General features: G+C 37.8%; 1 protein-coding gene and 1 long non-coding RNA gene across 2 annotated transcripts; one reads left to right on the top strand and one right to left on the bottom strand.

Moving 5' to 3' along the window:
• Positions 1 to 1902: 1902 nt before the first annotated feature.
• LOC139126004 (tripartite motif-containing protein 2-like) lies at positions 1903 to 9916 on the top strand. The gene is made up of 2 exons (XM_070692075.1): positions 1903 to 2009; positions 7045 to 9916. The coding sequence occupies exon 2, from the start codon at positions 7072 to 7074 to the stop codon at positions 8242 to 8244; it is 1173 nt and encodes a 390-aa protein (XP_070548176.1). The 5' UTR covers positions 1903 to 2009; positions 7045 to 7071; the 3' UTR covers positions 8245 to 9916.
• A 1989-nt stretch (positions 9917 to 11905) lies between these two features.
• LOC139126005 (uncharacterized) lies at positions 11906 to 17589 on the bottom strand. The gene is made up of 3 exons (XR_011550431.1): positions 17263 to 17589; positions 15075 to 15264; positions 11906 to 13537 (listed from the first exon to the last, which is right to left on the bottom strand). It is a non-coding gene; the product is annotated as an uncharacterized lncRNA (long non-coding RNA).
• Positions 17590 to 18320: the final 731 nt, after the last annotated feature.

Below are 18320 nucleotides of genomic sequence, written 5' to 3'. Positions count from 1 at the left end.
CACTTCTGAACAGTGAACTTGTCGCCTCCATCTTGATTCACGTAAGGATTACTCCTGGGTTTAAAGAGTCTGTCCCTAGTATGATTTATGATTTATTTTATATCATTGTAACAATTCAACCTGTCTGTACTTGTTATGGTATTTTGGTTGCAAAGTCTAATAAATATAATAATAATAATATATTTTAAAAAAAAATTATGTTCATGTTGGTATCTGGATCTTGTGAGTTCAACAAAAATAAAGGCACTGCCACGTGATTTTCATGGGAGACCAAGGATGAACAACAAGCCTATAATATTTTGGCGGTCGAGATGTATTGCAATGTTTCCTGTCATTCCGTCTTACCTGCGCAATGGCATGATCTTTCTGTTCAGACTAACAGGACTTGATCAAAGTAAACCTGTAATGGTGATTGAGGAACCGTGACCGAAGCCTGCAGCCAAATGAAATCTCTGTGTGTTCTTTACACCGTGACATTAGCCGCAATGGTTTGGAATAGCAGTATTTCAGAACCCTGTCCCATATATATATATATATATATATATATATATATATATATATATATATATATATATATATATATATATATTATATATATATATATATGTGTGTATATATATATATATATATATATATATATATATATATATATATATATATATTATAGGGTTATTCACAAAATAACCCTATAATATATATATATATATATATTATAGGGTTATTCACAAAATACGGCCCTGTATGGACAAGGGCTCAGTGAGTGACGTATTGGACGAGCCGAAGGCGAGTCCAATACGTCACTCACTGAGCCCGAGTCCATACAGGACCGTATTTTGTGTATAACCCTATTATTATACACCTCCCTCCATTAATAGTTCGTATAAACTAATTCTATGGTAAATTTTGAGGGATGCGGCACACGTGATATGAGTGGAACGCGCGCGATTGTTGAAATAAAATTGCTACAAACCCCTGAAAATTCGCGTCGCGCGTCTCCCGTATTCGGGACTCCGCGTACTATACAAAATGCGGAAAGTTATTGGACGGTCAAACTTCCATAGGTTACGGCAGTAGGTGTATAATATATATAATATATATATATATATATATATATATATATATATATATATATATATATATATATATATATATATATATATATATATATATATTATATATATATATATATATATATATATATATATATATATATATATATATATATATATATATATATATAATATCTATACATGTGCGTGTGTGTATACATTTGTCTGTGTATTTATGTTATTTATTCAACGTTCTATGATATTGCTTGTTTTATTTATTTTTTTCTGTTTGTCTGTATGTTTGTTTATTATTTATGAATGTATTTGAATGCTTGTTTATATGTTTGTTTGGTTGTTTGTTATTTATTTGCTTGTTTGTTTGTTTGTATACTTGTTTGTTTGTTTTTCCCTGGCTCCCCTGTGGTACATCTACCACCTCAATAATTACTACTTAGAAATATTTTCAGTCTAAGTGAACTCTTAACATACTCTACTTCCACTTTTTCAATATTGTATCTACTGAGTCAACAAATAAATAAATAAAACGATGCCAGGCTTAATTTCGTTACTTTCTGTCGTCTTCTTCATTATACTTAATGTGAAAGAAATCGTGTGTTTCACAAGTGTAATAAAATCCTACTTCGTTAAGATATGTAAATTAACACGAGGTTTAGTTTATGGCCACAAATCGGTGTAGCCTATGTGTACTGATGGCAGTACCAATATCTCTTCCGGGCGAGGACGACGGCCCGAGGAAGACATTGTTAACGTCTGAATTCAAGTGTATTGATGCTACTTATCTTTCAATTGTTATGCAAATTCTTACAAAAGAATGAAGTTCTTTCTGTGCAGAGGGCCATCATATTGAAGTCCTTGCGGGAAGCTATCATCGCCAGACGATGTTGATAACGGAGTATACCGATTCGCACCGCATGACGTAACCATTCCCAAATAACTGAGGTAAGGTGGGTACTAAAATGTTCCTATATGTACGGTCAGCGAAGAGGATATGCTACTTTTCGTACGAGAATGATATAACCTTTGCTGGCCACGGCAGCACATTTATGGGGCACAATTCATAATATTTAATTTGTTTTCTGACCTTATTTTCAACTTAACACACCTCCCGCCCTATAGGATAATGTCAACGTCGCTTTTAGTAAGGTACAAGACAGAAGATCCCGCCGTATAAACCCCACGAGCGAGCTGCGCTTGACTGAATTTATTTTTTGCGATTCATTTGTTTTATTGGGGACTGATGGTCTCTTCTATGTACTATCTATCAGTCACATCAATCTGCTATCTGCTATTTGCTATCTGCTTCTTCATATATCCTATTTTCGAAGTTTTCAGCTCATTGCATTGTTACCTGATTAGCAACACTGCTTGTTTGACGGAGTTAGGAACCCTTTCAATCCGAAATGCTATACAATTATCTGTACAGCTTGCACGCACGATATTTTACTGCGACAGATAACACAGACAGTCGAACAATGACTTTTCTGTATAACAATTATACATCAAAATACCATACAACTAAAAACTATCTCCCGAAAACTTTCTTTAATCACGTTACCATATCTATTGATACCCTACTCGATGGGGCTGCGATTCGTCTTTATTCTGTAAAATTCCCTTGAAAAATATTACACTGAGGTATCACGATTTTCTACACCATTTATTCATTGGTTTGCTACCTCTTGGAGATGCCGCCTAGCGTAAACAGTGGCAGCCCAGCAACCACGGTTTATCAAGAGTCGAGGACAAAGGCGAGACAATCTCGTGTCCTCTAACGGGTCGAGGTCAGTCGCTACCGCTTACAATAGCCTTTCTTCTATGCTTTGTTGGAGTTCAATAAATTAAATCACTCAGAGCGAAGATACTGTGCGTAGTGTAATTGAACAGCTATATCCCCTGACGTATTCACACTGCATCGAGGTATAAAACGTATATCGTGTATATCATACCAGCAGTTGATGGCGCAAACACAGCGATCTGACTGGCCGAGACATGAAAATAACCGCGCTATATTCAGGATAAAGCACGGTTGGTACCATCGTCCGCTCGCACGGCTCGTTAGCCAGACAGGAGTCTTTCTGATTTCGGGAAGCATCCAGCTGCCCGTAGCGGAGACCTTGGCAAGCGAAGATGGGTTGGTACACGCACGAGCACTCACCAACAGAAAAAAAAATCACATTTTGACGTTTCACGCTAGACTGACGTTAAAATTTCACGTTGGAATTTTACATCAGAGTTTCACATTAGAATTTCAATATAATATCGTGAATTATTACAAATAGCAATTAACAGACCATCCACGCAATAGGTATACCACTCGATTTTGACCCGTTCACTTATATCGCTCTTGCAAAATATGTCGTGAACTTGTCAATCTCGTGGTATACCGTTGCTAAGTGTGGTTTATTGCTCAATTGTATGAGCCAATATCAATAAATAAGCCACTGGACCAATCTGTTTCGATCTCATAGTATTAGTCTAAGCCCTAATAGGTAATTGGTCGTCAGGGCTTGACATACAACTAAACTCTGTTATGAAACTACGTCTCAGACTTGATGGTCTTTTCCATGTGTGTGAATAAATTCGCTATCATTTATCGATAGTTTAAATTTATTGAAGCCGAGAAAATTATTTTGCATGGAGTCAAGTTTCTCAAAATCAGTAAAGTTCATTTTAGGGACTGGTCAGTTTCTTCGGCCTGGGGGGGGGGGCGGTGGATTATTTTTTGCCGACGTCAAAAAGTGGCTGACCCCCCCTATTCCAAATTTTGAAAACAGGGTGACCCCCCCTATTCCAAATTTCGAAAACAGGGTGAACCCCCCCCCCCGCACGCGACAACTGTAATATGTTATAATATAATACTGTAATATATATATATATATATATATATATATAATATATATATATATATATATATATATATTATATTTTACATACATTTATATTTTAAGTCATTCTGTGTTTTAATGAAATTGTTGGCATGTCAGTTGTAAGATGGGAATTGCAAAGTGTCAATCTTAAAGTTTGAATACAGTACATTTTGAATGAGCTGTGAATGTATTTCACACTTTCTATGCTTAACCAGATGTCCTGAACTGTAGTACAGAAATGGATGTCAATCATTAATATCAAACAGGAAAAAGCAGTAAATCAAAAATTTGATGGGTGTTAAGACTTGCCAGCCATCCAATTAAATCTCCTGAGGAACAATAGAGAGGCATTTTAGCCAAATCTGATGTGTGCAGAGTCTGAGATGACCTTTTCTTGTAACATTGATATTTGTGCATGTTGCTTTCTCATACTGAATTCTCATAGAGAGAACAGAAAAGTATCAGGAATTTGTCATGCTTTTCATATGAAATGCAAATTTCATAATAGTACACTTTCACTTAGCAAACATCAAGATATCTCTGGCATATATCTCTGATTTATTAAAGTATGGCGCCCGAAGGGCGCGGAGAAAAATATGAAACATCCTGATATCTCTGATATATATGTCTTGTATATTAAAGTAATGCACAGGAAGGGTGTGCTGAAAAATGTCTGATATATTAAAGTAATGCGCTTGAAGAGCACGCTGAAAAATATTGAACATACATATATCTCTGATATATGTATGCCTGATATGTTAAAGTTGGGCGTGCTGAAAAATATGTCTGATTATTAAAGTTACGCGCCCGAAGGGCGCGCCGAAAAATGCAACTGGATGTAATTTGTGGCTGACACGATGCATTTTAGGCAATGATGAGCCTGTGTCGAAATTCAAAAACACACTGACCCCCCCTATTGGGCATTTCAAAAACATGGTGACCCCCCCTATCACCAAAGTCAAAAACAGGGTGACCCCCCCCCCATGAATCCACCGCCCCCCCCCCCAGGCCGAAGAAACTGACCAGTCCCTTAGAGGGCAGTACCCTAGTATAGGTACAGACCTAATTCGCATAAAACGTTGTGGAGTTAGTGGAACTGGGCCATGGGTCTCTAGATTTGCGTATTCCAGAAATAAATAGGAGCATTTATTGCTATTGTATTATAATTGAACGCACACTTCTTTCCAGAAGTGGCATGGTGGTTTTACTATCGGTGTAATATCATTGCATGATCCATGTAACATTTTTGGCGCCTGTGGGCAAGTTCTTTAACGTTTGTATTCTGATCAATGTTCCGAGATATGGTCGCTGTATGATCTGCGCAAGCTTGCATTAATGCAAGCCACTACTGAGGCCGATTCCCGGTCACTTTCTTGAACAACAATACTGAACCATGTGAATTCAAACAGCAGGGTCATTGACACAAACTGAATACACCGCGGTTAAAACGACATCTCAAAATCTATCAGAAGACTAATTGTAATACTTCGGGAGCCAACAGTATCGATACAGAAACTGTAATGTCATATGTATTCTCATAATTACATCTAAAAGTTCACATTATGTTAGAGTAAAACGGTATACCTATTAGCCTTTTTAAAATTTCTACAAAAATGATGCACAGGTGTACGTTCTGCGTTCTTTGATCTTCATTTCTGATTGTAGGGGAAAAGCGCATACATCGCCTAAATACGTACAAACGGCAGAAAACAACAAGTTTATATGCCTCCGAAACTTGTCACTATCAGCTGCATTCAATTCTTACAAGTATAGAGTTCGAATGAGGGCGTTGCTCTTAGAAAAGCCAGCGGAAATTTAGTTAGACAGACCAATCGTCATCAGCAACAGGGAACGAGAAACAGCCCGTGGTAGAGGTTTATTAAGTCAGACTTGAAATTTGATCAAGCTGAAATTAATTTTGTTACTCAAATTGGCATGATAGACTTCTATGTACCAACTATACCGCGTTCCCTTCTCTCTGTCAACAGTGTATGCAATCGTAATCAACTTGACGCTGTTTTGCGAGAAGCACTTGATCGGTCGAACGGTATATAGTCTTTGAAAGTTTGATGGTGATATTCGATCGAACGGCGTAGTTTTTTAAAGGTGATATCTAAATCATCTTAATTGATGATATACAAATGTTTTAGGATTGAAAGTGGTCGCTTTTCCTGTCAGCAATTAACCTATGATGGACTCTATGACGGGTGTAACATACTTTATGTTTCCCTATGAAATGGCAGAAATGGTATTTACAACACAAGTTCTTCAACTTCTGAAATCGGAAAGTTCACATTCTAGAAACGGGAACATGGAGGTAGGTCAGGTTGTAGAGGACCGGCATGCACCAAACTTCCCCACCCACCCCTCTTAATCGGTAAAGACTACCAGTTATTTTCATTCCGCCAGCCATTATGCTGACCAACTTGCTTCATCGCCAAATACTGGTGGCGGAGTGCAGTGCACAGAGTCAAGATATTGTCAGGCTCCATATTCAAAATCGCGCAAAACATAACTAAATGTTAGAAACATGGGTCTCCGTAAGGAACGCGATCATTTTCTTTTTTCCCGAAATTGCGATATTTTCAGTTGCAATATGTATCGATGCTGTCCCGTATCTGGTAAAACAATGTTGTATCCGATGGAGAATACCATGGGCATGGGAGTGTGACTTTTGTTTTCATTTATTACTTGAATGAATAAATGAATTGAACGAACGATCGAATCAATGAATGAATGAATGAATGAATGAATGAATGAATGAATGAATGAATGAATGAATGAATGGATGGATGGATGGATGGATGAATGGATGGATGGATGGATGAATGAATGAATGGATGGATGGATGGATGAATGAATGAATGATGGATGAAATGGATGGATGAATGGATGGATGGATGGATGGATGGATGGATGGATGAACGAATAGATGGATGGATGGATGGATGGATGAACGAGAAATGAATAATGAACGGATGGATGGATGGTGGGTGGATGGATGATGGGTATTACATCGTTCAATCTGCTTTCGATACAAGATAAAGAAGCGATTCGGTCGGTCTGATATGATTAAATGCCTCACTTCCTTTTCTCCTAAATTTCAGCCTTAAAGATGACAAGGCACAGTTGCCATGGCATCAAATTACGTCAGCAGGGAAGAGGTGGAGGAACGAATCCAGTGTCTTATTTGTCACCATGGTTTGGAAAATCCAAAACAACTGCCTTGCACTCACAGCTATTGCTTGGTCTGTATACGGAGGACCTTTCGAGGAAACCGAATCGCATGTCCTTGCTGCAAGGCAGTGAGTGAAATCCCTCAAGATGGCGCCGAGTGCCTACCTGACGACCATTATGCAAATGCTCTCATAGATCTTATACATCCGACAACTGGCAGACAGAATACCGCTTCTTTTTATCCAACTCTCACGTGTAGTTCTCACCGGCGCCCTAGGGACATATACTGCCATACTTGCGAGCAGCCGATCTGCTACCAATGTTTACGTCGACACGAGGACCACCAGCACGACTCCTTGGCCGATGTTGTCGACAACAGAAAGCGCGAACTGCAAGGGATGTTCAGGGTCACGGATGAACCAAAGCACCGCATATCTGATAACATAACGCACCTGAGACAGTTAGAAGGGAGATTCGAGCAAGAGCTGCAAGCAACCAAAGCAGAAATTAATGAGCGGGCGAGGAGACAGTCACAGCTGATCGAAACGCAGAGGGCTACTTTAATTCGCGATCTGGAAAGACGATGCTCAAAACAGTTGGAAGAAATCAGACAGACTAGGGAAGAATGGCAAACTTCGCTCAGGGCAATCGATAATTGCGAGTACTATGCAAATGACCTACTGAAAAATAGCAACCAAGTGGGATTTGTCATTCACGAGAAGGACATTAAGGAGAAATTGCAAAGAATATGCAGTGTTCCCATTCCAATACACAGAACTCAATCAAAGCGGTATCTAAAGTTCACCAGCAATGAAGATTCTCTCAAAAAGTCGACGTCTGAAGATCTAGGTCACTGCCGCGACTGCACATCCTTCTCGTTTCCCGCCAAATACCGCCAAAAGTTGACTTTCCCGTCGGGTACAACTCGACCGAGTTTGCGCAATCCTTATGACGTCACGATAAATCATCAGAACAACGACATTTTGGTCAGTGACAATGGTGGATGCGCCCTGCATCGTTTCGACCAGTACGGTGCTTTTATCGCGAGCGTGATACCAAAGATGTCCCCGGAGGAAGTCAGGGAATTCGATCCGAAAGGCGTTTTGGTCACAAGAACCAGAAAGTCATAGTGTCCGACTGTCGAAATAATCGAATATTAATGATTGATTTCAAAGGTAACATAGACAAAATGATCAATGGCATTTCTGAGCCAATTGGAATAGCTTTGAACGACGAAAAGGGGTTTGTCTATGCGGTGAGTTACGCGGAACATTGCATAAAGATTTACTCCTTACAAGGAAGGTTCCTCCAAGCATTTGGATCCTTTGGTTCAGGTGAAGGGCAGTTCAACCACCCGATGTTCATTGCCATGAGCGGCAACAAGAAACAGCTGGCTGTCACCGACAACGACAACCACCGCGTCCAAATTTTGGATTCGGCGGGAAAATACCGGTTTTCGATCACACACTGCGCGAAAGTGACAACTTAACCTACCCAAGGGGAGTAGCCATCGACACTCAGAACAACATATACGTCACCAGCGAGAAGGGCATACATGTTTACAGCGAAGACGGTCTGTACCTGAACCAGGTGTCGATGAAACAGGCAGGTATTCGAAGTAACTACTTCGGTGTCGCCGTTACGAAGCGTATCCCCAGCAAACTGATCGCCGCTGACCACTACAATCGGTTAATCACCGTGTACGAACGCGAGGAAGATGACGTCATACGCGCCAAAGCCATACAATCTTGTGATCCGGGCGCTAGTCAGTCTCCGAGACGAAACCTGCTGAACTGTGGTGCTAGCTACGATAGCGAAGTAAGGGACAGTAAAGCATGTACAATTGTGTGACTTTGCAGCATTTAACAAAACAATGCTAAACGGTAAATGATAATGAACAACCTGACCATTTCGAGACTTGTTATGAAGTCGGTAACCTACCTTGATTACTTAATGAGTGTGCCAATACGATTACGTTATTCTGATCGAACTTATTTACATATACAACAAGAATACGAGAGAGAGAGAGAGAGAGAGAGAGAGAGAGAGAGAGAGAGAGACTGCGTAATATTCAAATCAAACCAAATCAAATTTGCTTTTTCGACTTTTCATTTAAAACACAGCCCTTTGTTTCCATGATGAGATCCTCTCCAGAGTTTAGTCCAGTGTGGAAAAGATTAGATAATTTTACTTAAAGCTTTCATTTTTTACAATTTGATGAAAGTGTGACATTGTATCATCACAAAATGATTGGTATTGCAAAAAGTCACTTGCACAATATAGCAGAGCGACATTCTTTAAAAATCTCTTATAGAAAAGAATGAGTGTACATCAGTTTTACTTCTGTATGCTTCAATCATAAAAACTATATTCATGAAATCAAAGAGTATGATGTATTAACATATCATGGTATTGACACGACGAAGTAAGATTTGAACATCTTTATCCGTCTATCTCGTCCCTCGTCTTCCTGTCCACTATCTTTAAATAAAACGCATCCACTGATATTGAATACAGTTGCAATATTTGTAACTTTTGGTGTCCCTCCATCCTAAACCGTCACAATAAATTCGGCATCATAAATACACGTTATTTGTTCACGTAAAGTTTCTTTGTTGTTGTAGTGTTTATTGTGTGCCTTTTTCACGGATCTCGCCAATATTCATTAGAATTTCATTTATTGTTGTTAGGCTGTTGTATGAGATGTATTGATTAATTGATGCAAAGAAAGAGTATGTTATCAATTAACAAACTTCCCATTCAACCGAGATCCAACTTTTTTACTTCAGTCGGTTAGGATCATCACATATTTATAGACGTCTTTCACTTTGTGTCCAAGAATATTCCAGAGAAAGAAGACCAATTACTGTAACAGCAACTTCGACATATGTATCAGTGAAAATTATACTGTTATAATTGAACACACAACCTGTTCTTATCTAGCTTTGTGGATTGTACCTAGTGTAGCATAAAAGAACCAAATTAAGATTCGAAAATTAAGCATATATTGCGATTTACGAAAATATTGTATAACTCATGAACTTGTTGCGACATTTTGACAACAAATTTACAAAATGTTATGGTGAAGACATAACCAACGTGCATTGTTCCAAATACAAACTATTTCTCTACACGAATAAAAATGATGAGTGGCTGAATGCTAAAGCTTTATCTTCTCTCTTTGTCAGGCAGAATCTGTTTGTCATTACACAGGTTAAATTTCTATTACCCTTTGGATCGTGTGAAAGATTCAAATCAACACAAATGTTCAAACGACTTTAAATTGTTCTCTGGTTTGATGTAACCTATTTAAGTGTATTTGCCATTCCGCGTCGTCATTCTAGCCTAAAATTTATTTCTTGATTGTTTTAAAAAACAAGAACATGGTCCTTTCAAGTTAGAATTATAATTGTCACTGTGGATGTGACCTGGCCAACCGTGTAACAATACCCGTCGCGGAAGCTTATAAGTATCATGTGAAGAAACACTGTTAAATGAACAGTTAAACAACACTTCTTTGTTTGGTGGATGTAAGATAATGCGAAATTTGACAAGAAGAAAGACAATTCTTCATCGAATTCTAACAAATTCCGTTACAATAAGCTAAACGTCAAAAATAATAATTTTACGTCATTAATCTCTGTACGTTACCATATTTCACCGAATAGAACGATCGACGTCGACTTCAAAAATACTCTATCACTGTAAAATACTTAAACAAAATATTTAAATACCGTAGTACGAACCAATGTTAATTTCTAGATTGTATTTAAAGTTCATTGAGATTTCATTGGTAAATGAGACTTCATTATGATACAGCTAGGCTGCTTCACTGGAGAGGTCGGTGATTTGCGCACCTCTCTGCATTGTTCTTCGTTATTCGGTGTATGTTGATCGGTTGAGACGATGTTTCATCAGTCAGTTTGTTCACAGATATATCGCATTGGTTCATATTAAAGTTTTACTCACTCAGTCGAATTCCAGGGATCATTTAGTCGTATTCAGTTCTTCTTGTCGGAATCGTGGTCGATGATACTGGCTCTTCGTCTTCGTGCAGTTTGCTTTGTACCGTTAGGATTCTCACATCCTCTGAATTTGCCCGTATTTTCCACCATGGTATTACAGTTGACAATTGTCTTCTGTAAGGATATTGCTATGCGAGAGGTCGTTGGGAACAGCGTAGAGGCTCTCAGGGGATAGCAGAGCCCCCTCTCTCCCATACTCGTGCTCCCCTTATACTATGGAGATATTGTTTTCTTATATAACACGCAAAATGCGTGCATGGTTTTGATCGTACGATAGGTATGAGTTAAAGATAAAACAAGACATCCTATCACAAACATCTTGATCTTAAATTTACGTGCCACAAATAATATTTGAAAGTCTCTTTATAACACATTGCAAATCCATCACGTGAAATTCTCATGTTCATTCATTGAGTGTTGACTATTTCCATTATATTAATATCACGAGTTGTGTCAAAAACTTAGTAAACACCCTCTTAAACGGGAATTAGCTTCTTTGAACATTTACCATCAATATTGTGCTTTAATTCATAATGTCACTGGTATCGATGACCATCTGGACCAATTTGTTCTTATAGCAGTACCATGGAGATGTGAAAACGATTTAATAACGGCTGTCAGTTCAATCTTTAAAAGCAAAACTTGTGGACATGAAAGGTTTGGATTTAGAGTCAGTGTACAGAAGTTGAGTGATATCATGCGTACAGTACTTAGAATTCAAGGTGGAAATATGAAAAATAAAGACAGCTGACACAGTCAGATCATTCCAATCACATTTAAAAGTTGTCTTTAATGATGAATTAAGTATGCATTACAAGTACAAAAACTACCAAAACGCCCAAGAATGACGATAGAGTTCAATGCGAAATCATAATAATCATAATAATTTGGTGTGATAAAGCGACACAGTTTATGAATCAATGCAAAAACAAAACAAATAAAACAAACTCGATTAATGCTTCAATTTTGTAATATTTGTAGAGAGACCTGTTCCAATTTTGCCACAGTTACCATGGAAAGAGAAAATCTAATCAATCACAGATTTTAAGCGGGTGGCCGCTTTTTAAAAACAGCGCCCTCACATGGACATTTTGAATACCAAGGAACGCCCCTTTAACCATGTATGGGCATATTTAGATTACAGGTGACTGTATACCTTTAATAGAACACAATGTGTAACTAAGAATATTATTCGACTTGATTGCCTTAATACTAGTAATGTATTATTATGAAAACTCTAAATATTTGCTTTCACCACATCTAAAGTATGTAAAATACTTTAGTTTGGTACTTCCAAAAAATAACAAGTGTAGTCATTGACCTTACAATTTTATAATGCTGTGGCAAACAGTGAGTAGATAAGAACTATGACGAGTAAAATTATGTTCATTTTAATTATGTAGAAAATTTTCCTAACACTGCCTCAATATAGCACAGATGGCCGATTTCTGACAAATTTTAGCAGTAGGAAAGTATGCAGCTGATGAACACTGGAGCATTTGTATTATCTTTTAGGGTACAAGTCTATAATGCTCCATCAGAATGCACTTTTAGATATGCGGCGAAACACAGTCTGGCTCATCACACAATGAAGAAGCGTAGTGTTCTAACCAATGGCATGGGGAAATCTGCCACATCAGCATATTTCATTTGGTTCTCTTTGGTTCTCGTTAATATAGACAAATATTTTTAACAACATGCCCCAGTTTCAAATACATTGTGATATGTAGTCTAACTTTTTATACAGTTTTCAAGAAAATGACAATATTACTGCATATCTACATGCAAATCAATTTAATTGGTCAAAACAGTATTTAGCACGAGTTACATTAGGTAATACGCCTCGGAGACAGATATTCCGACTTTTGTACATTATTTACATCTACCAGTTGTTCGAGTTCATTTCGCACATCCTTGAGTAAGAAAGATTGTCACTATCTCAGATTTTTGAAAATCGCAAATTTTATTTTAACTTATTAGAGTAAACACAGGATTGGTGGCCATCTTAGATATTTTGATTTATTTTGTTTTCTTTACATCAAACTTTGCACGGTGACTTTTGATTCGTATTTTTTATGTGGTAAGAGAACGGGTCATTGAGAGCGAAAATTGAGCAAAAGTCTTTCACTATGAAGCGCGTACTATATGTACCTTAATGCTTAAAATAAGGCCACAGTGGCAGACCTGTGTACTTTTCTCATGAACGCCTATAAGGAGCTGTAGGCATCTTCCGATATCGATGGAAAGACGACTGCCAGCAGTATTCCAGCAATAATGCCAAGCGGAACGGAAATCCAGCCAAGGATGATGGAATACCCAAACCAATACTTCATAGTCAAAGACGGAAAGAAGTTACTTCCAACAGCGAACCAAGTCGTACCTACTAACACCAGCAACCCTGTGTAAAGAAATTTAATCTGTCAACGGGTAATTCTCTCTCTCTCTCTCTCTCTCTCTCTCTCTCTCTCTCTCTCTCTCTCTCTCTCTCTCTCTCTCTCTCTCTCTCTCTCTCTCAGTTAGTTAGTTAATTGGCATTGCCAGTATGTTGAAGAGGTACGGCATGTCAGATGCTTCACAAATATTTACCGTCAGTGATTTACAATAAAACAAATAAAATCTTTTAAATGCAATCGAATAATAGAGACATAAATATTTTGTGCAAAATTATACGATGACATTTTATGAATTTAATAATTGTATATATTTAAAAAGATAAGCTTATTTTTGGAACATTATGACAACCATTATTGCCAACACACACTGATAAGAACAAGATTTATTCTACACGCACTGATCACTGTTCACTGTCAGGGGTCCAATAAAAGTCAACACAAGAACTCTTTTGTAACTGATAATATCAGTTTGCATGTCAAAACAAGTGCTGTGAAAACAATTAACAGGAAACAGAAGTCAGTTGACGCTACACAAAAAAAAAACTGGTTGGAAACAAGTTTAATTTTTGTAAACGCCCCCTGACAGTGAAGTGCAATTATGGTTGTAAATACATGAATAAACATCGGCAGATAAAGAATGCATACAGTAAAATTGAAATAAAGCTATAGTGGGAATTAAGAGAAGAAAGGAAAACATTAAAGAAAATGAAGCCGAAAAAAGAACAGTGTATGGTATACAATACTACATGGTAAATCATGTTTTGAGCGTCATGAGAAAATAAATGGAGAGACATTACAGAATTAAGTATACAATGATGTAGCAAAACAGCCATGGTCATTTACGAAGTGTACTGGTGTACAGATCATAAACCAATTGCAGTAAGAACAGATTGAAAAAAAATAAGGTCTGTCAAAACAACACCACACACAAAAACTATACCGAAAAGATGAAATAACATAACACTACCGGTCAGAAACTCGTGACAAATACTCCCATATTTTAAAGTATGTAGAACCACTGTCTGGTTTCGGTAAAGTAGAAAAAGGAAATCATATTTGAAATGTCGCCAGTGATGGCGCTGGACAAAAGCTGAAATGATCATAGATCAAAGAAAAAATCGAAAAAAGAAGACTACACACACTTTTAAGGAAATTTGTTTGTAGCCGCCATGATATCATCATAAATGAAAATATCAAGGGTCACCTGTCCTTCAAACTCAAATTGATATTCCCTATAGAGTTCTGGGCCAGGGAATACCGTCATGATACTCAAATGTTTGTAGATACACTTTGAGAAATTCTACGATATCTGTCATCTTGCAACCACACTTGATTACTGGATGTTTCCCGCCCCTTTTCATGTGGAACTTTTACTTATTAACTCCCTTTCGTATTTCGTAATCCATTATGCCTTGTTTTGAATGGTATAAAAAGATAAGAAACGGCGCACCATAGCAGCAGTTATGTACGTACCCTGGTCGACTAAGCATTCATTATTGAAACACTTTAAAGCCCACATGCTGTTCCTGCCATCTACCATACCTGTTGCGCAGAAAGACAATCCCATTGATTCTCCAGACAGGCTTCGTAATGCCCTTAAAGAAGGTAAGATGGGGCGATTTGATACCCTTCTCAACAAGTGCTAATACTGCTAGTATCCACGTTATGCAGGCTACGATGATGGCAGTGAGCATTAAACCACGGACGCCCCTAATGCACCCGTAATCGATATCTGCAAAATGTAATAAGACAGCTAAAGTGATCAGAAGGTATCGATAATCAGTCTATCATCCGTTCATGTCTTTTGGGATTTGCTCGGTTAGATTTTGCCGAATTTTCATAGTCAAAAATTCGATTATTAGAGGAAAAGAATAAACATATATTTCAGCACCGGTAAACCTGCCAATCAGTCAAACAAATATACTGTCGTTATTTTACATTACTTTTCATTTTAATCCAACTTTAACTTTATTTGACTCAGCCAAAAATGCATGAGCGAAACCGAAAATACATGAGTGCGTATTAATCTGTCAAAATCTGAAACGTCTCAGGTCAAACACTGGCATAAAAAATTACGTGTAAAGGTCTTTGTGGTCCTTAGACGTTTCAGATATGAGACGGTGTAAGGATATACCCTATCCACAACACACTACCTGAACGGACCGGACCACTTTAGGAGCGTTCTAAACGCCCTCACGTGGCAGGTATTTGAGTGTAACGTATAACACTCAACTAGCTTTCGCTATAACAGCATCACAGACTACTGCTTTCTTCAACAGCTTTTTCTTGTGCTTAGGGCAAACGTTGATGCTGAATTGCATTGTGGGTAAACATTCGACTTCTCACCACTGCAAGAGTTTGAGACAGTGATCTCGTCAAACCTTTTTACAGAAAAGAAATCACTGTCACGGCAAAAGGTTCTGTTTGTTCCCGAAACTAGATAAACTCATAAATCTTTTCATGTTTTAGGCAATTCTGGCATTAATTCCTGTACAACCTAAATCGTTACTTCTGCTTCCGTAATTGTATGTGTTTTACCTATAGAAATCTGCCATATTGAAACTACTGTTGACCCCATGAAACTTCTGGCTCACTCAGGCTGATATTGCAACATCGTATTTAAGACAGCCTTTTGTGACATCGCTGTCTGCATGCATCTTTCGACGTCAATTACAGTACTTCCAAACCTTTTATTTCTCTCTGACAGATTGCAAACAAACCGCATTTAACTGGATAAAACGACAGGCTTTCAAAACTCAAAAAGGCGTCAGGGGTGGCAATTTTACGGGCCCTGTAATAAGGTCTGTCATATACCTACCATTCAACTGGATGCAGGTGCTTTATTAATTTCTTAACCCAGTGCGGTGTGATTTTGGTGTGTGTATGTTCTTGCTAGCAGTGTTTATCCATTTTCAGGACACATGAAATGCCCTGATTCAGACGACCAAGTTTTCGGTTTCAGTCTTTTTTTCAGAGCACAGGGGACCCAAAATCTGATTGTTGTTGTTATTATTATTATTATTATTGTTGTTGTTGTTGTTGTTGTTGTTGTTGTTGTTTATATTAGTCGTGTTGTTAGTGTTGGCCAATAAAAATTCAACGAACATTACTATTTTGTTGCTTTTTCAAACGTAATGTAGACGTCAAGATACAGTTGCTGTTTGTATTTAGTCGTGTTGTTGTGTTGTTGTGTTTGACCAATACAATTCCATTGTGTTGTTGTTTCAAACGCAATGTAGATGTCATAAGAAACACTACAAGAACCCTATCGTCATTTGACCCAATGCAACTCTCTTCCAACGTGTAATCATAGGTAGACAGTGTACGTTGGGAGAGAGTTGCATTCAGTTCAAACAATGATAGCGTCCTTGTAGTGTTTCTTAGGATATCTATTTTACGTTTGAAACAACAACATATAGGTACTGTCCTTGAATTTCATTGGAAAACAATAACAACAAGAACAACAACAACACGACCAATACAAATATGAACAACGATACATACACCAACAACATCAACTAGATATCTGGGTCACCTGTGTTCAGAGAAGTGTAATTCTGATAAATTCTAATATTCATCAATAGTTCACTTCCGCATCCAGTATTATGAGTACGGTACTTTTTCTCCCGTTTTTCAGCACTGCTGAACAGCTAGTTCCTATTTTCAATACTTGGCTGGTGCATGCAATATTGTTAGTTTCGAACTTACACAAAAGTTTGCATTTACTTACGCGTACGTGGTTGGATATTGTCGGATAGCGATTCACAGTCAGTACTACCAGGTGTTACTGTACAGTATCGCCATAATCCGTAGTAATGAATCAAGTTAGGTGAAGCTGGAGACTCAATCTGCCAGTGGTCGGTCGCTGTGCTTGTTATGTAAAAGATAATAGCTATTGCAGCCACTGAGACGCTGATGAAGGGTAAAGTGGACGACATCATCCACGATGTTTGATTTCTTCCTCTCGTAAAATTGAATAAGGTCCTAATCCAAAACTCAAGCTTTAACGTAACTCGAAAGTGACCAACACGTCATCGTTGATTCAGAAGAAAGAGAAGTTGTCCGCCGAAAGTAAACATAATATAATACAATGAGCAGGAATAAACCATTTATGACAACGGGTGTGAGCGACTGTACTTGTTTTAGGGGGGAGGCTAATATTCAGAAAATTTAAGTTTTGTTCTTTTCGCCATCGAATGCTCTTCGTCACTGGTTCTCATATTATTAGTGGCTGTGATGAATATTCATATTTGCATGATATTTGTTCTGTGCTTCCCTTTGAAGTTTGTGCGAAGTTAATTGATTTGCTTCAGAGATGAAGCTGATTACTAAATGGAAAACATTCACCAATGATGCGTCATCAACAAAAGATGTTTCCAGTATCGGTTTTATTCCTCTCCTGTAAGGCAACATTAATACCTTGATAATATAAAGCACGGATCCGACAGGACATCGAACACTAGGTAAAAAGAGAGAAATGTACACGTATTACTATATATGAATTTATTCCTGCTAATCAGAGGATTTTTGAAACTGCTGAACATCCATGAATAAGCCTCTTTCCTAGTTTAACTAAAATACAGAAATGCTAGGAGAGTGTAACTGGTTGATAAAGTTGGTAAAATTACTTTTCAGATCAAAGAAACTGTGTTAAAACAATGAAACGTTGAAGCTCCCGTGACAGCATCGTAAGGAAAATCGCAAGCTTTTCCAGTACCTTCATGATTCTGTGACCCTTCGTCCCCCGTTACCTAAATAGAATAGTCCTACTCCACAGTCACATCTGCC

This window comes from Ptychodera flava, assembly GCF_041260155.1.
Source record: "Ptychodera flava strain L36383 chromosome 3 unlocalized genomic scaffold, AS_Pfla_20210202 Scaffold_26__1_contigs__length_13983176_pilon, whole genome shotgun sequence".
Taxonomy (NCBI): Eukaryota; Metazoa; Hemichordata; class Enteropneusta; family Ptychoderidae; genus Ptychodera; species Ptychodera flava.
This window is presented reverse-complemented; position numbering and strand designations above follow the sequence as displayed.